The 20204-nt window shown below is 40.1% G+C and overlaps 1 protein-coding gene across 4 annotated transcripts in view; it reads left to right on the plus strand.

Moving 5' to 3' along the window:
• Cacna2d3 (calcium voltage-gated channel auxiliary subunit alpha2delta 3) overlaps window positions 1–20204 on the plus strand; it is a 903262-nt gene that overhangs the window by 725969 nt on the left and 157089 nt on the right. For all 4 annotated transcript variants that reach the window (XM_074043965.1, XM_074043966.1, XM_074043967.1 and 1 more), the window contains 3 exons: window positions 3682–3777; window positions 6797–6918; window positions 7568–7648. In XM_074043965.1, the coding sequence (XP_073900066.1) occupies window positions 3682–3777; window positions 6797–6918; window positions 7568–7648 (299 nt within the window). The remainder of the gene's footprint in view (window positions 1–3681; window positions 3778–6796; window positions 6919–7567; window positions 7649–20204) is intronic.

The raw sequence follows: 20204 nt of genomic DNA on the forward strand, positions 1-20204 counted from the left end.
GCTTTCATTCATTCATTCATTCATTTGTTCACTTGTTTAACTATCAAAGATTTGTTGTATGTACTAATCCAGGTGTTGGTAGGATAGGGGTAACCTAGACAGATGGGGGACTTGCCATTAAGGTCCTGTGGTACATAGTGCGTTGTATTATTAAGAATGTGTTAACAGCTGGGTTCTGGTGACTCACACCTCTAAACCTAGCTACTTGGGAGGCTGAGATCAGGAGGATTGCAATTTGAGGCCAGTCCAGGCAAAAAAGTTCAAAGACCCCAACTCAATAGAAAGGAAAAGAGCTGGTCTTAGTGTCTTGTACCCGTCATTCAAGTTACAGTGGGAAATATAAAATAAGAGGATCATGGCTCAGACAGGGCTGGGCAAAAAGTGAACCCCTATCTCATTTTGTTTCAAATAGGCCTATTCAGCCAAGTGGAGGAAATATGTGTATCTCTCCATGACAACCATCGGTATTAAATGCAGGAGCATCTAGAACAGTAATTCCCTCTGAGTATTGAGTTAGTTTTTGAATGCAATGCTTCCTGCGATACATTTCTATAAATGCTTGCTATGCTTTAAGAAAAGTTCCTTTCTTTGTTCTACTCATTACCAAAACCTAAAGCACCTTTAAATAAAAGTCAAAAACTTAAAAGTAGTTTTGATTTGTGTTATGTTTTTGGAGTTTTATTTTATTTGAACTGATTTAGACAAAAGCAGAAGCAGTAGCAATCACATTACTACAGCTCCTTGAAAGTTATGTCAAAAGTCCATTGTCACACCTGACAAGCTAGAGCTTGATGAGGAACTTATTCCATTCAAAAGGTTCTTGTAAGCTGATGTTTACATCATACTGATGTTTTTCCCAGTGCAATTTTTCAAAGTTTAGAAAAAATTTAATGAAACTTAGCAAATGTAAATGAAAGCAGAGAAACTAACTTAGTGAAACCCTCATGTACCTATAATAAGCATCAATCGCTATTATCATTTTTATTATATTTCTTTAGCTTTCACTCCACTTTTTTTTTTCCCTCTCTTTTAAATGTGACTGATCCCTAAAGAAGTTGATGTCTTTTGGTATTTGTTTTATGAGCAAGAAAAGTTTTCCAACTGCTCCTATTATGCAGTTTATTCTTGATTGAAAAGGTAGAGGCCAGGAGATGGACAAGTACAACACAACAATTACCTTTTAAAAGTTATAGAAGAGAGAAAAGATTAAGATGAAAGAAAATAATATAAATATGAATCAGATTTTAATATTGGAGTTTGATGCCATGGTGCCCTCAGCCCTGTGACCCCTGGGCACACTGGCCTGCCTGAGCAATGCCTGGCTCACGACCTTCTGCCTTGCAATGTGGCCATACTTATCTCATGTCTCTGTCCCCCTAAGGCTCCCTATTCAGCCTATTCAGGGTATCTTTACTAAAAATTATCTCTTTCAAAGCAAATATGGTAAACAAATTACCACTCACCAAGTGTTTGTGTGTATATGTGTGTGTTTATGTAGGATGGTAGGAAGAGAGAATTAGTATAATGTTCTAATTAGGAGGAAATACTGTGTTTTCCAGTTTCCAGTGCATTTACGAATTCTAATTCAGTGACTGGAAAGTTCAAAAAGGGCTAGAGGTATTGCACAAGAACATGAAGCTCTGAGTTCAAACCCCAGCACCACCACACACAAAACAATTATGTTAACCTCTTTGAAGGAAAAGTAAAGACATGGAACTGTCTAGGTCGAGGGTTAGTACACCTTCCAGGAAGATAGATAGCATGTGCAACAGCTATGAGCTGAGAAAGTACTTGATACATTTGAGGAACTTAAAGATGGTCGACATAGCTGAAATATGGAGAGAAGGCTGAATGATGTCAGGAAATGAGGTTGAAGAGGGGTCACCTGGCGCAGCATCTTCGGAGTCAGGTTAAAGATCTTGATTTTATACTCAGAGTATGAGAAAGGGAGGAATATGACAGATCTACATTTTTTTTAAAGATCTCTCTGCTACTGTACGAGTAACAGAGTACAATGGAGTAAGAATAGCAGTATAGGCTCCTATAGCATTCCAAGGGATTTACGTCTTCCAAGGTATTCTGCTTCAGAGGTATGACCCCAGAACCTGCTGATGGGTTTGTGGTGTGCTTACTGTCTAGGGCAGGAAGGCTGAGCAGTCAGGTTCATTCCCATGTTTGCATCATGAGACCTGGAAAGATGGTGCCATTTGCTAGGATAGGAAAAACAGAGAGAAGCAGGTTTGGGGCCAGAGTCACTTCTAAACACTGAAGCCTAAGATGGCTGGAAGTCTCCTCAGTGAAGATGTCAGAGTGACAGCTTAACATGTGAGTCTGGAGCTCCAGGAGCGACTGCCATGTTCACTGTACTTTGGGGGTGTCCTGCTTACCTGCGTGGATCTCACTCCCTGGGAGGTTGGGAAGCCATCAAAATCTATCCTAGGATTTCTTTCTCTCTTGATTGTGGAGATGTTTCTTTTAAGCTCTCATGAAACTCAAAATCTTGGGCAAAGATTTCTGATTCATTCCTAACACATGCTAAAGATTTCTAAAATGGTAGCTTGCTTTGTAATCCACATCTGTAACTGATTGGAGAGCCCAGCTTTCCAATTTGGTATAGGCTACAAGCAGAGCCAAATGCATCGTATTGGTTTTTATCCACCCCTTAAATACTTAAAGGTAGTATTGACCATCTTGACTAATACCAAAAACCAATAACTGAACAATCTTATATTGACAATGGCCTGGATAGTGCTTTGAATTAAATTGTTACTAGCAGCTAGGACAGAAAAACAAGCACATAAATAGGCATTCTCTTCATGTTTTCAATATAGGATAAAACTGGATTTGTGGAAAAAGCCGTTGACTTTTTGCACACAAGAAATGTACATTGAAAGTCTCCTACAGAACATGTTCAAATACAGAATTCTCCATGGAAACTGAAACACCATTATGTTCAATAACTTTTCAAAATAGGCCATCCTTAGAGTGCCTGAGCAAAGTACCCTATAGGTATTTTAACAAGCCATTCTTTAACTCATTTCTTTGGTGTTGGTGATGAGAATAAGGCTTATGCTGTAATAGAAGTTGTAAGTGGGTGTCCAAAACAACTGTGAAATTCAGATCCCATTCAGCTAGGTGGAATTCTAGGCTGTGGGATGTGGCAGATTTGGTTCAGTGAATTTGCTGCTTGCTCCCTCTCATAGTGGATTCTACTAACAGTCTCAGGACCAAGAATAGAGGTAGTAGCATTGAGGCAGGTGACTGGTCCTATGGACTTTTCCTTTCCTCAAAATCCTTCTTCTCCCCAGCCTGCTATCTCTGAATTTGTACCCCAAACCTAGAGATAAGATATGTTTATGGGTTGAAGAGCATTTTTCTCATGCTGCTTTTATTGGCAGGATTTCTTCATTTTTCCTGCAAGACATGAAAGCTGTTGTTAGGGATAAGAATTTGCTTTCTGGGCTTTGTGCATGTGTGTGTGTGTGTGTGTGTGTGTGAGAGAGAGAGAGAGAGAGAAAGAGAGAAAACAAGAATATGTATGTGTCTGTTTCTATAAATTCTTTTAAAGTTCAGGTTTCAGAGCTCCTGTTTTGTAAAACATTCTGTGAGTCTGAAAATGCAAAAGCCATTATCTGCTTACTGTCTAGAACCATCTCCCTGATGTCTGCTGTTCTGTTTCAGGAATTCTGACAAGGGCGTAGAGGTTGCCTTCCTCGGCACTCGCACAGGCCTCTCAAGAATCAACCTGTTTGTTGGGGCTGAGCAGCTCACCAGTCAGTAAGTGGGGGGTGCTCCTCTGCAGTGGCCCAGTGAGTTCCTGAAATGGGAAATCCAAAAGGACACTTATTTCATTTCTTGACTCCACCACTGGCAGAAGCAAAATTCAGGTCACCTAGGCCTGCTGAGATTTTCTCTCTCTGTTCTATCATGGGGGCCCCAGAGCGTGCATTCACCTGCCAGTTGGCCCTTTCACAACCCTTTGTTCCTCACATTTATTGGCTTCTGTCCACTCTCCTGGAGGCCTCTCCTGCCTAGTGAGTCATTTCAGAGCTTGGGAGATGATGCGGCTGCTGGGGTTGCAGACAGAGGGAGGAAGCACTGGACTCCTGACGTATGGCTGTTCTGCAGCTGTACCCAAGAATTCCTTCCTGGGTCTCAGGTCTGATGTTTATTTTTTTGTTTATGTTATAACAAACCTCTATGCCTCTGTGCTTGTCCTGGGGACTACAGAGCCCCACACCTAGAGGTGGAATGTCTGGAGGTGCTGGGGTTGACAATATCTTCCAAGGAGACCCCAGGGGACAGGGACCAACAGTGGCTGAGTCCAGCACCAAGCTGCTCATTCAGCTACTGCTCAACCTTGAGTTTTTAGAGAACCATAGACCCTTCACATCAGATGAGCATTTCACCAGAGGTGGTTGATAATCTGAAGTCTTTTGTGCCCATTAAAAATTTTTCTTAATTTCTTTTCTCTGACCAAGAGGTATTAAGCCAAGGACAAATGGGTTTGAGATTCAGAAGGGTTGTGTGTGTTTGCAAGTGAGTGAGTTCAGTGATTACCAGGAAACCTCTGACCTTCAGGGGTGAATAACCAAACCACGGTGTGACTGGTAATTTGAGAGGGGTTGTCTCATCAGCATTCAAGTGGGAGGGGATGCTCCCTGTTCATCAGCAACACTGATGAGGCCCTGACACTAACCAGAAACCTCATAAAACTAACCCTGGTAAATGACAGATGGGCCCATTTTTAGAACTCTTGGGAGACTGGCTTTGAATCTCTATTGCAGGACTCCTGTATTCTTGGTATCTCACATTTATCATTTTTGATAACACAGACTTCCTCTCAAAGGAGTAGATTCTACTTCTTTGGTAGAGGTAACAGGAACAATGGTTTGCCACATCTTAAAACTATAGAATTCTTTTCTGAATTATGGACCAAATTCATAACCTGCTATAAAAATTTCTCTCCATGGTCCACATGATCCAACTCCAGGGCAAAAACTGCTGGATTGAAATGGTGCCATTTCTTATTCAACTCATGGCCATTTCCCTAGCTGTGCATTGTTCCTTGATTTGTCTCCCTTTTTGAAAGATCCCTACAGAATGTGGATGAGCCAGAAGTCATTTCCTCCCTCTGAGCTGTGCCATATCAGCTAGGAGAAGGTCCTTAGGAGCTGGAAAATCAATGTGCTGTCCAGAGGAAAGCCAATCAGCAAACACTCAGTGGGGCTTCAGTACAGTAGTACCCCCTATCTTGATGGGAGTATGTGCCAAGACCCTCAGAGTACACCTGAAACTTTGGAAAGTACCAAGCCCTATGTACTGTTTTTATTCCTATATGTTTATACTTATTATAAAGTTTCATGTATAAACTAGGCACAATAACAGATTAACCACAATAACTAATAAGAAACAGAATAATTATAATGCTATACTGTAATAAAAAATTATGTGAATGTGGCCTCTCTCTCTCTCTCTCTCTTTTGCTCACACACACACACACACACACACAATATCTTCTTGTGATGCTATGAGATGCCTTTGTGAAGAGATGAAGTGAGTTGAAGGCTTTGACGTTGCAACAGAATGATAGCACTTGGCTACCATGTAAGGGTCACTTGAACACAGCTTAGAAACACACTGTCGCTGATCTGATTACTGTGCAACTCCTAAGAGGCTAATGGGCAGGTGGTGTACACACTATAGAGATGCTGACCAGAAGGACGATTCACATCTTGAATGGTATGCCATGGCACCTCACGAAGTTTCATCACACTGCTCGGAGCTGCACACTATTTCAAACTTAGGAATTGATTTTTCAAAGAATTTTCCATGTAATATTTTTAGACCGTGGTTCACCACTTATTTCGGAACCACAGAAAACATGGCTACAGATAAGGAAAGATTGCTGTATGTTAAGGCTCCGTAGAAGAATACAAAAGTATGAAAAAAGCTGCTGTCCACAGAAACGTTGGGAGGTTTTGGGGAAGGAACATGACAACTGTGTAGATAGATCCAGAAAAAAGGAGGGTATATGAGAGTGACCAAGGCTACAGGAACCCAGACTAGGGCAGAGCTTGTACATGTCTCTGGATTCACAAGGCAGGTATATGAAGTGTACCTTATAATATATTGCATATCTTGAAATTGCTAAAAGATTAGATTTTTAATGTCCTCACCACACACATACAGAATGATAAATTAATGTTGACTGTGGACACATACAAGTATATGTCTTGTATATACACAGATAAAAACATCACATTGTACGCTGTAACTGCTACACAAAAGTTCTTTTGTCCATTAAAAATAGGCCAATAAATAATAAAGAAAATGAGAGGGACTTTGACAGGAAGCTCTGAGCTGAAGAATGCATGTGTCCTTCAAGTTAGAGGGAAGTGCTGTGGGCAGGAGGCAGGGAGGCCAGGGATGGGGAGGGCTCTGCAGAGGAATGGTAAGCCATCCTGTCTGAGAGTATAGAGGTGAACGAAGGAGGATGCTAAAGTCCTGATGCGGCCCACTTTTACTGCCTTCACACTTGTACCAATTAGTTCACTAAATACACTGGGACAAATTGTTCTGCTCCCTTAGAATCTGACTGCCTAAACTCCACAAGATGTTTTTGAGTAATATACTCAAACTGAGTGCACTCAGTGTTGACTCAGGTCCCCTCTGTGCTAAAAAAGGCAAGCCAGGGATTGAAAAGCCAACCCTGCTTTTACCCTCTGAAGGCTGTTAGACACACTGTGTCTACCTTGACCTTGAGCGTTACAGTACTCTTCTTTTTCATCTCCAGGGACTTCCTGAAAGCTGGCGACAAAGAGAACATTTTTAATGCAGATCATTTCCCTCTTTGGTACAGAAGAGCTGCTGAGCAGATTCCAGGGAGCTTCGTCTATTCCATCCCATTCAGCACAGGTGGGTGTCCTTGTGGGAGGCAGGGTTCTGTCTATATGATCCTTGTAGCCTGGGCTTTGTACACAGAGTGTGGGGGAGCTTCCTGAATGCTGAGGGAAGCCAAGTTCAGCCTTCAGAACCAATGCTGAATATTGGGCCAGACCTGAACCAGTGACGTGTCTGTTCTGTGTGAGTGATAGTTCCAAATAAAACAGAAGTTTTACTTTACCAAATTGTGCAAGGGGCATTTCATGAAGCAGAGCTGGTATTTTGTGCCCTGTGGAATTTGAATACAAACTTCTCAGTTGATTTGTTTTTAATATTGTCAAGGCCCCACCTAAGAGAAAGGCCAAGCATCCTTAGCATCAGTGAGTCTCTTCACTTCAAAAGTTCACAGTTCCCTATCTGAACTGAACTGATCTAAACTGCAGAATGAAGGACCAAGGCATTGCACAGCCCTTGCTCTCTTACCTGAGGGCAGAAGACCAATGTGAGCCATGCATTTGATGGTTTTTCCAGTCTTTAGATAGTCCCAGATCACTCTGGACTCTGGGAACAGATCCCCAGATCAATTTGCAGAATTAGTAGCTATAGGTTAATTTGATTACCCTCTTAACATGTGCACTATAAACAATCTCCAGTTTTGTCATGGTGGTTTTTCTTTTTACAGGAACAGTCAACAAAAGCAATGTGGTGACAGCAAGTACCTCCATCCAGCTCCTGGATGAACGGAAATCTCCTGTGGTGGCAGGTAAACAATCGATTTCAGTCTTGGAATGGAACATGAGCAAGGTAACCATTCTTCTGACCAGTCAACTTCGATGCTTCTATGTAGCATCCAAAAAGTAGGTTTCAAATGGAGAAAAGATTAAAAATTGCTTTTATCTCAGCTTGGTGTCATCTCCTCCAAACCAAGGCAATTATGGTAAGTTGTGTTTGATGCAAAGGCAGAAATCTTTCCCAGGGTTTCTATTAAATTCCGAGCCTGTAAGAAATTGTTACAATATGCAGTGGAGAATTTCTTGATAGTAAGTAGCATGCTTGTTTAAAGTAAACTCCAGATCTCCAACTTCTGTATCATTATGATGACAATGGGCATGTCAGGAAATTGTGGGTATGTTTTAGACAAACACAAGCTGAAATGTGCCCTTCTCCAGAGATACTGAAATTTTCATCACCCTAATCCCCTTGGGGAATTAGAGTTAGATGTGTCTGCAGGTGCTGGGTTTGGAAGCAAGAGAAAGCCAAACCATTTTACAAATGGGAGTTTTGCGTTGTCAAAGAAGCCCTTTCTCTGACTTTCCATTTCTCTCATCTCTCACAAGTGTCAGCAGACCTCTGTGACTGGCTGGGGACTTTCATTAGTGGTATTTGGCCTAAAGGACTGGAAATTGCCTCAAGCCCTTCTTAGAGGATAGCTGTTGACAAAAACAGGGCCTAAGAGCATGTCTGGCACGTAGTCTATTTCTGATATATAATTTTTGGATCCATTGGTTGATGGATGAGTTATATACTCCACGCATTCTCCTGATATGGCCTAGGTTTACCAAAGGGAATCATTTGTTTTGGGGCAGCCTCCCTCATTAAGTTGTATTTTAGAGTGACTTTGAACATCAACGCCTGTGTCTGCACTCTGTGATAATTTGTGGAAAGGAATTGAAATGGAGCAGAGGAGCGGATCTGTTTGAAGTGGTTGTTCTTTGGCTGGGAGATTTGGCCTTTTCTTCCACTTTATTTCTGACTTAGCCTGTGCATCATAATTATATTAGTAAGGACTAAAAGATCTGGGGATAGTCACCAAGGTTATTCTTGGGTTATTGCTTATGACAAGGATGACAGTCTTATGTAGCTGACCTGAAGCTTATCTTGAACTAGGCAGACCTATAATTAATCAGCCAGGAGATATGGGCTCTGAGGATTCATGCCTGCTGTCTTCAAATTTTGTCACTTAATGTCTCATGTTCCTTGAGGAAGGTGGGAGACAGGATCACTTAACTCAGCAAGATTTATTTTTGCTTAAAGGAAGTCAGACTTGCTTACCTCCAGGCTGTCCCCACCAGCCAATTCTGGAAGCATGTTATCTCTCCGGGGCTAAGGCCATATGCAACTGCTGTCAAAGATGTAGACAGGCCAAAGTTGTCTGTCTATCCGGTTCAAATTTTCTCTTCAAAACCTTTTCTGTGAGTTTCTACAAGAACACAAGTATGCTCAGTTGTTGCCAAATGCCTTCTAGTTCACAAATGCCTATTTGGTTGAGCATAGGGTGAAATGTGAACTCAGCCAGGGCACTATGTATGTAGACTAGAGAAGACCATGCATTTGACAAATGGCTTGCTGTCTGTTACTGAGTTACATAGCTGGCCAGAGACCACAGGCAGGTCACAAGACTCAGTTTGGATCACCTTGAGAAGATAGGAGAGGCATCCTTTTATTTATTGCTTCTAAATGTCTGTCAACTGGTCCCCATGTTAAGAAGACAATTACAGAGCAAAACCAAGAGGCAAGGTCATCTTGGGAACAGTATTTGGTTTGACCCTTTTAAAGTTGATGACTATTAACCTTCTTTTTCCAACTGTGTTCATTAGACATAAGCAAAAACAGCATTGCTTGATTTTGATCTTGAAAGCCGCCATGCATGCAGCCCCACAAAGGCAATGACTTCAAGAAGCCCCTTCTGTTTCCCAAAGTATAACCACCTCTTCAGCATATCTCTCAGGTTTCATTGACTCTCACTCAGCCCTCATGTCCCTGTGTTGATCAGCATTGGTAACATTCCTTTATGTACTCTCTTCAAATTAAGTAGACGTTGTTTATCACTCTAAAATTGAAAGGGCCATTTTAATTGGGGAAGAAGCCTTGTTTTGGCAGATGAAGATGAGTATGTGAACAGACTTGCTCCCTGCAGCATGCCCCCAACAGCAGATGGAATACAGCTGACTGGCAGGAATTTTGGGTTTCAATGAAATCCTTGTGTTCGTTTGAAACTTAACTGAAAGAAAAGGTGTACAACTTGCAAATTATTCTTCAGGACCCTTGAAAGGCCTGCTCATTCCCTGGCCTGACCATTCACGTGCTCATTGACGGTTTGCGCCTGTTTGGGGTCAAAAGAGGTTTTTTCTTTCTTTTTCCCTTTTTCTTGTTCTCTTTTTTAAACAAAAACATCTAGATACTCATCTGTCAATGACACCTTTGAAGAAAGGCCAGTCAAACTGGGCAGGATTCCATTTGTACGTCAGCTTCAGTGCACAAACGGGCCCCATCCATCTTCTCAGTCTGTGCTATTACTTCCTATCCTTCTCTTCAGGACTTTGCCAATCTCTAGCTCCCACCAGTATGCCACATTTTCTTAATTGATTTCCCACTGCAGAGGAGGAAGTAGCAGGACCTTCACTTTGGCCTGTCCAGTTTCTCTAGAGTCCTGGAACTTTCTGTATGTGTGAAGCCCATAATCCGTATTTCTGTTGTTATTGGAAATGCAAAACTTGGACTGTAAGGTCCAAGTGAGTTTGTTACCCACTCTGTAACTTGCTGAACGTGTGGTCTTGGGCCTAAAATAGGATTGAGATTTTTAGCTCTGTGTCAATTTGAGAATAAAATGAGAAAAAAAAAAAAAAAAAGAAAATGCCTGGATATAAGGATATAAATAAATACCTGGCTATAAATAAAAGTGCTAGAATTTAGGGGCAACACATTTTGATCATCAGTTTATATTCACCTGTTTGTTCATTTATTCAATAAATATGCCATGAGCTCCTGCTTTTGCCAGGAGCTCTAGCTATCAATGTATAATTACCAAGCTCTGTAACCAATACCCTCTTCCTCCTGCCCCCAGGCCTGTAAAATAGCAGTTATTTTTAAAGCTATGTCTGTATAAGAACCAGTGAGTTAAAGAGCTGAATGATTATCTGAAAGATCCTAGAGGTCAAGGGCTTTGTTCCTTTTATCTTCTGTTCCTCAAAGCATAACCAGTGAAGTATTTGGGCCCTAGTGGATTGACCTCAGTAAAAATTTTATAAATTCTTACCTAACTAATTGTCAATTGGGTTCCATAAATTACCTAGATTGTGGTAGTAATTCTCCACTCTACTCTCAATGGGAAGACCCGTCCCTATAGCCCTGTGCTCATAGCTACTGCTTCTACCATGCTAGGGTAGGAATGACCTGGAAAGGATAAAAAAAAAAAAAAAAAAGGCACAGGATGGGAAACTGAGCCCAGGAAGAAGGTATAGCCCTGCAAGGGATTTCTTCCTCTCTTTAAATCGTTTGTCTGACCTCCCTAGTCACGACTAACTCTGACAAATAGAAAATACCTAATCTCAACTTTTATTAAGCAGTTTAGACTTCTGAATTTTTTAAATACTACATAATAGATTCTGAATTATTTGCATTTTTTTATGTACATTTTAACATCAAAATCTAAAATACTCCTTATAATGGTCCATTTTGATTTCTTAAATATTTGTAAAGTCTCCATGAGCAAGGACTCTCCCAAATGTCTTTCTATTCCCAATGCCAAAGACAAGGGCTAACACACAGTAGATATATGATAAATACTGTCTAAATCAATGATTCAAGGAAGGTTGCTTTATTTGCCATTTGTTATATTTAGGTGCAGAAATACACAAAAGTCACTGGCCAGACAATAGAAACACTGTACCTGATAAAAACTCTGAGAGAGTATCAGCAACTAAAATCCAGTACAACCCATAGTAATACAATACAGAGCAATGTGACTATTTCAAGGAATAGAAAAAAATTGTACCCCACCCTAAAGACAATTGTATGGGGCCAGTAGTTATCTCTGCATTAGTGCATATCTTTTCTGAGATCTGAGCATCTAAAGTAAAGCTTAAAATAATAGAGGATCTGATCATAAGAAGAAAAACAGACTATAGGCATTAGAGCATTGAGTTCTTACAGAAACTGCTTTATTGAGGTATGATTTACATACCAGAAATTCACTCATTTTATTTGTAAAGCTCAATGCTGTTAGTGAAATTGGGGGTGGTGGTCCTGACCCACCAGTTTGCTCACTTACAAGGAACATAGATTGTATTATGTGTATTCGTGGGGAAATTTTGAAAATGTGAGTCTCATTTGCATAATTCAAGACAGTGTAATGAAGGGGAAGATTTCATTTTAACTAGTTAATTAGGAAAGTGATTGATTAATATCTTTGGCCATTAGCTATTGTCAGGTAAGTGCTATTTAAACTAAATGTAGTGTTTAATATAGGCCTCATTAGTGCTGAGTGAATAGCATTGGCAAAATGTTACAGGCACACACCTGGCTTGATCTCATTTTTTTTGTTGGGGTCTCATATATTTGGTACATATGAGTTAACTAGCATGTCAGGAATTAAGTGTCAAGCCTGCATGTATTTAAAAAAAAAGTTATAGTTTATGAAATCTGAGCAAAGAAATTGTTTTTCCTCCACAAAATTAATATTTACTGATTGAGCCAGTAGTTTCCAACCAAGAGTAGCTTTGGCAACATTTAGAACTATTTTTGACTGTCACTACTGGTGTGTGTTGGGGTGGCTGTTGGCATCTAGTAGGTGAAGATCTAGTGGGCAAAGCAGAATGATCTGGTTAAAAATGTCAGTAGTGGTGAGATTGAGAAGTTGTGGCTATGTTCAACTTTTTAAAACAATTTGCATCATAATTTAACCATTCAATAAAGACATAGTTCATGCTTACTTTGTGCCTAGTGCTGAGGCTATAACTTGAACAAGTACCCAGAAGGCAGTACAAAGTGAGTGAGGGAGCTATTGATTGATGTAATGAGCAGGACACTGTTGACACTCCATGTCTAGAGGCTAGAATGACAGCTGCCCACCAAGGAATCCTTCCACCTACCTGCTGCTCCACCCCTGAGGACACTGAGTATGCCAAACTGCTGCCTAGCTGTTAATTTGTGCTGGAAATATGAAGTACCATGATTTTTGCATGAATGGGAGGGGGGAGAAAGGGAAGGAAAGAGAAGAACAGAAAGAAAGAAGGAAGGAGATAAAGGGAAAAGGAAAGGGAAGGAAATTCCAGTGTTGTAAATGCTCTCTAGAAAACAAGATAAAGAGATGAAGTGTGGTCAGCAGTGTCAAGGGGAAGAGACACACACTGTGCTCATATAATATACAGTATGCCTGCCATATTCATGGATTTATTGCACATGGTTTGAGCGAGCACAGTCAAAATGAATAAATAAAAATCAAAAGAAATTTTTAAAAAATTTAAATTCTCACATGCATTAAGCAACTCAGTGTATGTGGAGAAGTTTTCAGTAAGTCCTATGTTATCATCAGTTGTGTTTAAATCATTGTGTGATCTGCTGAGTGTTTTCCTGCCTGAATTTGTGAAAATCTGCCTCCCCAAATGGTGCCCAAAAAGTTATGGTAATTATCCCAAGCAAAAAATGGAAAGTAATATGCTTAATTGAAGTGATAAAGTGAAAGTTTGAGATTTGTTAAATGGCTGTATGTCTTTAGTGGAAGTTGAGTAATATTATGGGGGATGGTTAGGAAAGGCCTCCCTAGCAGAGTGACGTGAATGGAAACCTGAATGATGAGATATATCAGGCATGCAAAGGCAGAGAAAACAATTTCTTCAGGAATTTTGAATGAATCTGGAATGAGATTCCTCATATGTATTTCTATGTTCCAGGTGGGTACTCAGAGACCTGCATGAGTCTCTGGTGTTTGGTAGCACTTACAGGAACTAAAGGCAGAGCCAATGGGCAGATGGGTAGATGACCCCAGAGGGATGTGAGGATCCAAGTCTAGTCTGTTCTAAATAATCAGGTGTCAGAAGAAGTTTTTTGTCTTTGGCATGTATCTTTAAATGGATGCATGGGTATAAGGCTGGAACAAAAGTAGCTCTAAGTCAGGAGAACCAACAGCAGGAAGCTTCATGGAAATGGAGTAGTGATACAGTTATAGATTGTGCTGTATTTATCTTCTGCAACAGAATTTTAGAGTTAGAATTGGCCATTAGAACAGCTGCTCTGCAAGACACAGAAGCCAGAAACAAGGGTACACTGAGGATTAATGCTCCAGGAATAAATATAGCCCAGTGTCTTAAGAAACTGGATCCTCTTTACTAACTCTCCAGGGCACTCACTCCCAAGAGTCACTGTCCCTTTATAAACCTCATCAAAAACCCCGACGCATCCTCCACTCGAAACTCAGCAACAGAATTTTGGGGTAACAGGTTCTCATGCCTCACAGCTTGCATGTTCTAGGGCCTCTTCTTTTTGAGATCATGATGGATTTGGACAGTGAGATGGATGTTAATCAAGTATTTAGGGATGAGCCTGAGGCCATTCTTTCTCCCACCTTTACCTTGGTTTTCACATTTGAAATCAGTGTGTTTGGGAATTAGGTTGGCTTTCTAATAACCTAGGTTTTTAAAGATGAGAACTTTATCACACAGAAAAGAAATGGTTGGTTATCAACCAGTATTAGAGTATTTCTCACACATAGACATAGTCTGATTTGGAGAACCCCTCTGATTCTTACTGAGAAAAATAAATGACTCTGAATAAATTATATAGAGAGACATAAGCCACACACACAAACATACACACACACACACACACACACACACACACACAGAGAGAGAGAGAGAGAGAGAGAGAGAGGCAGAGAGTAAATTATTAGTTGAGTGCTCAATAACCCTTAGTTGCTAAATGATTGTTGCTGTTGCTATCATTATTAAAAATTACTAACTGTATTTATACCCACCAGCACTCACTAGCCAGTGCTTTTCCCCATACATTTTTCTCTATGAAACCCTGTAGGGGGCGAGTATCATTATAGTATCTTGACATGATTCATATTAAAGCCTTGAAACTCACATTTTCATGTACCAACTCCTTATAGCATAGTTTGGGAAACTACAGTCCACAGAGTCAAATCTAGTCTGCCACATGTTTTTTTGTTGTTGTTTGTTACAATTTTATTGAAACATATTTCATGTACTGTAAATTGCACCTATTCAAAGTGTACAGTTCATCAGCTCTCAGTGTCTTTACATAGCTTTATAAGTATTACCACCATCAGATTTTAGAACTATTTCAATACCTTCTTCCTCCTTGATACCTCACCCAGCAACAAGACCATTAATCTATTTTCTCCATGGATTTTCCTAGTTTTGAACATTTCAGATACATGAACTCATAATATGTAGCCTTCTTTGACTGGCTTCTTTCAGGTCACATAACATTTTCAAGGACTATTCGTGTTATAGCATGAATTATTTCTTCATTTTTTTTTCTATTGACAAATAATATCTTATTTTATCTACCCATTCATAAGTTAATGGACATCTCAGTGTACATACATTTTGGCTATAATAATGTTGATATGAAAATTCATGTGCAAGTTGTTTTGTGAGCATACATTTTCATTTCTCTTAGGTAGAGAAACAGGAATCGAATCATTAGGTCATATGGTAATTCTATGTTAGTTATTTAGAAGAACTCCAAAACTGTTCTCTAATATGGCTATACCATTTCACAATCCTACTAGAATATATGAGGGTGCCAGTTTTTCCACATCCTTGCCACCACTTATTATTTTCTATTTTTTTAATTTTAGCTATCCTGTGAGTGTGAAGTGATTTGTATTTCTCTAGTGAGTAATTTTACTAACCATTGTTTCATGTGTTTGCCATTTGTATATCTTCTTTGAAGAAATGTCTTTTATAGATCCTTTGCCCATATTTAAATTAGGTTATTTGTCTTATCATTGCATTATAAGAATTCTTTACATATTCTGGAAATAAATACCTTGTTGATTCTCTGCTGCCTCTTTTTGAAAATGAAATTATGCTGGAATGCAGAAACACCCTATCATCTATGAACACCTTCCTGCTAAAATGGCAGGATGGCAAGCACAAAAAAATTCACTACCTGGGCTTTTACAGAAAAAGCTTGCCAAACCTTGCTTGCACAGTATATTTAAAACAGAAACAAAAAATTGATTTGTCTGCACACCTATTTTATCCTGTTCTTATAAAAATGAGGTGGATACTTAAATCAGAGGTTGTGTAAGTGGATGTTGATATCAGAGCTTCATGTATCAGAAGTTGTCCATCAGTGTGCCTAACGTTTTTGTATATGTGGTTACCCAGAAATCCCAATCAAAGATCCTAAGCTTTCTAAAAATATATGTTCTCATTGTCAGTCAAGACAGTGATTTACTTAATCTTCTCTGTAGTTTATAAACCTCTGAACGGTATAATCAGCATAATGCTTGGTACAGTGATGGAAATGCCCTCACATGCTTTGGTGGAAAACAGTTTATGGGAATTTTTTTTTTCCCAACATGGCTCAGGAGAGATTTGGGGATTTATTTAACTGCCTTTATCCCAGAAAATCTTCTAGTGACCTTGTTGGGATTTTGATCTCAGTCAAGATGAGAATATATATGACTCATGCTAAGTGAAGGGCTCTGGGAGGATAAAGGAGCCAACTTGAATTTTCCCTCCCTGGGAAGACGGGCAGATTGCATATAGAGCCTGTGGCAGGAGAGCGAATACTCTGACACTCAGGCTGTGGACTTTGTTGCCCATGGAATAGGTTTTAGCCAGTGGAATAGGACAGTACTGATCAAAGGCTCTTTGTGCCGGCTATCTCCCAAAGTCCACACTCGGCAAAGAAGCCCAAAATGAGGTCGGGATCAGTGTCTGAATGTCACCCTCACTTAAAGGCCAATTATATGTGACCCAGATCAGGCAGATTGGAATACACAATCCTCTTTAAAAATAAGAAGAAATTTCAGAATGGAAATAATGCATGGACATTTTACATGGTTCTTCTTCACTAGCCTTCCACCCCCTTCCCAATTTTAGCTTATCTAGTCAGAACTTTTAGCCAAAATTATTTTGTAGTTATATTATTTGTGTTATACATCACTAATTCTTTTATGGTATATTCTTTTAGTCTTTTAATTCTTTTCTGTTCTTCTCCTATCTTCTTCCCCACTTTCTCTGGAACCCTCTCCATAAGATTTTATCCACAGGGAAACACTTCTCATCCAAGTCACCAATAATTTCCATATTAATGAATCCAAAATTGATCTTCAAAAGCTCATTTTTATTGTTCTGCCAGCCATGCTTGGCCATGTTGAGTTCTTTCTTGGTTCTTGGTCTCCCTCATTGCCTATCCCTCCTGGGCATCTTTGGATGATTCACTCATCTCTCTGGCTTGTAAATTTTGGAGGGCCTCGGTTTTTCACTTGTATTCTCTCTACTCTTGTGGCTTTAAATCCCATCCATCTGCTTGTGACTCCTGAGCCAGCTCTGTCTCGTGTGGCAATCCCTTGACCTTTCAGCATCTCCACTCTTTCTTCAGATAGACAGTCACATTCAGTTCAAGGTTCAAGTGCTGATTCTGTTCACATATGCATCCTCTGCCCTTCCTCTGCAGCCTTGCTAATCTAATCTAGATGAATGTAACTCCAGCAGTATCATTTTCTATTTGTTCAGTCCCAAAACACTTAGAGTCATTTTTTTCTTAACATTTTATTATAGATAATATTGAATGTACTTTTTTAAAAAAGAGAAAAAACATGATTCCATATGTCCTTTACCCACCCCAGTAGGCATCAACCCATTGTATCCTTCAATTCCCTCGTTCCATCACCACCCCTCCCATATTAGTTTAAATTGAATCTCAGTCTTTGTATCATATTGCTCCTAAGGATTTATGTATTTTTAAAGGCTGAAGACTTTTTGTGTTCTCATCTAGCAATACCATTACTGCACCTAAAAATGATAGTTCCTAATTACCTAATCAGTATTTAAATTCATAATTGTCTCAAATATGCCATTTTAACAATTTCTTTATAGTTCTTTTGAATCAGGATCTTGAAGTCATTCTTAAATCCTCTTTTGCTCCTATCAGCCACCAATTTGCCATTACTGTTGGTGAAAATACACATAGAATCTTATCACTTCTCAGTACTTCCCCAATATCCCAAGGCCAGTGCAACCCTGTCTCTGCCCTGTGTAGGTAATTGTAGTAGACTTCTCTCTGGTTCTCTACCTTCTTCCAACCCTTGCCCTTTACTTTAGTCTCTTTTTTAGGGGGGAGGGACAATACTAGGGTTTGAACACAGGGTATTGTGCTTGCTAGGCAGGTGCTCTAAACACTTGAGCCACACCTCCAGCCCTTTTTGCTCTAGTTACTTTCCAGATAGGATATCACACTTTTTCCTGGACAAGCTTGAGACTACAATTCTCCCATCCCCACCTCTAGAGTAGCTGGGGTTACAGGAATACATCATCACACCTGGCTTTAGTTCATTCTTCCTAGAGTCCCAGCAATCATGTTAAAAGACAAGTAATACCATGTCATTCCTCCATTCAGAATTATCCATTGACTTCCCAATTTACTCAGGGTTAAAGGCAAAATTCTCACAATTGTCTGTACATCAGTTATCTGTTGCTGTATAACAAATTAAGCCAAGACATAGTGGCTTAAAACTACAAGCATTTCCTATGCTGTACCTTCTGTGAGCCAAGGATCTAGTGCAGTTTAGCCAGGTCACTGGCTCAGGTTGCCTCACCCAATGCTACAAATCAGGGCGTTCCAGGAGGCTGCAGTGAAAGTGTTGCCAAGGGCTGTGGCTTCATGCATGGGCTCAGCAGACATAAAATGCTTCCCTCCATCACTAGCAGGAGTCAAACCCTTGTGGTTTGATGGGCTTAGGGTCCGAACTCCTCACTCATGGTTGCCAGGGAACCTCCTGTGATCTTGTCTTGTAGGTTTGTACTTGGGGCAGCTCACAATGTTCAAGTTGACTTCCATTAGCGTGAACAATATCAAAGCCAGAGATTTTGTGACATAATCTTGGAAGTAATAGCTGTACTTTTGCCATATGTTAAAAGCAAATCCCTGGATCCAGCCCACAATTGAGGAGAAGGAACTAAACAAGGGCATGAGTACCAGGAGGAGGGAAACATTGAGAATCATCTTTAAAGCTACCAACTAAAACCCATAAAGTCCTAGATGATTTGACCCTTGGCTACCCTCTAACCTCAACCTCATCTACTTGCCCCTTAGCCCACCCAACCACAGCCACTCTGCCTCCTGGTTTTTCTTCAAACCCACAAACCATGCTGCTACCTCAGGGCCTTTACACTAACTATGTCTTTTCCCCATTTTCTCACCAGATAGCTCCATCACTGGCTCCACCATTTTCTCAGGTGTCTGTTCCAACATTTTCTCAGAGATGGCTTTCCTCTCACCAAATATGTAATAGATACTCTTCTCCCTCCCTACCCCTGTCATTCTCTGCTTATCACTTGTGCTGATATAGTTTTTTATTTCTCCACTTCTCCTTCTGCTAAGATGCTGTTTTATGGGACACTCCTTTATACCTGATACTTGGAAAGTTGCAGCAAGTGCTTTAAAAGTTGCCAGATATTGACTGTGCATTGTTTTGTAACCATATCAGCAAAACCTTCCAGCCTGACTTTTGTGACTTATCACTAGCACCTCCATGCCATCCTCACTCTTCCTCTCCTTGCCTCCCTCTTGCTTTTCTAAGTCATTCCTTGATTAATTCCTGTGTTTACAGTTATCTTTCTTCCAAAGGAAAACACCTAGCACAAAACTGGGTGTGCAATAAATGTTGATGGTGGAACTATAAATTAGTATAATAATGTCATAGCCTAGATACTATGGTTCACCACAGAATAAAAGAAAAATGGTCGGGGTCAACTTGTATTCATGTTAACCCCAGGCTTCTCCAACTGCATTTATCAGGGATGCAATGAATTATGCACGTGACTTTTAGAAAGTACCTTTCCTTTTCCATACTTCTCTATTTTCTATCTGTAAAATAAGGGCACTGAACTATATCAGGACAGCAAAGAGGTTTAACCTCTTATGTCAACTCCAGTTGATCAGTTGTGGGTACCTAAATTTAAAAGGATCCCAGGGCTTTATCTGGCCTCACCAGGTGAGTTTGCCATGATCTGTTAGCAATGTCTTCAATGGCTAGGGAGGCTGGAGGCAACTGTTCTGAAAATTTCCAGGCCTAAATTAAATGCTCTTCCAGGCCTTTCCTGGCTCCCTAGTCCTTTGATTCTTTCTCTGGGTCTTTTTGCTGAGTCTGGGAGACATCCTATCCATCCAGATGAATATTCAGCATTGAAGTGAAAGTAGGTATGGATTGTCCAGTCAAGAATCTAAGAGGAGAGTGCTGCATAATTAAGCTGTGTCTCTGAATGGGACAAAGGTTTCTTTGAGATCTCATTGCAATTCGAACATAAAAGCAAATCATTTTCATCAAAAGGGAAAAC

This window comes from Castor canadensis, chromosome 10, assembly GCF_047511655.1.
Source record: "Castor canadensis chromosome 10, mCasCan1.hap1v2, whole genome shotgun sequence".
NCBI lineage: Eukaryota > Metazoa > Chordata > Mammalia > Rodentia > Castoridae > Castor > Castor canadensis.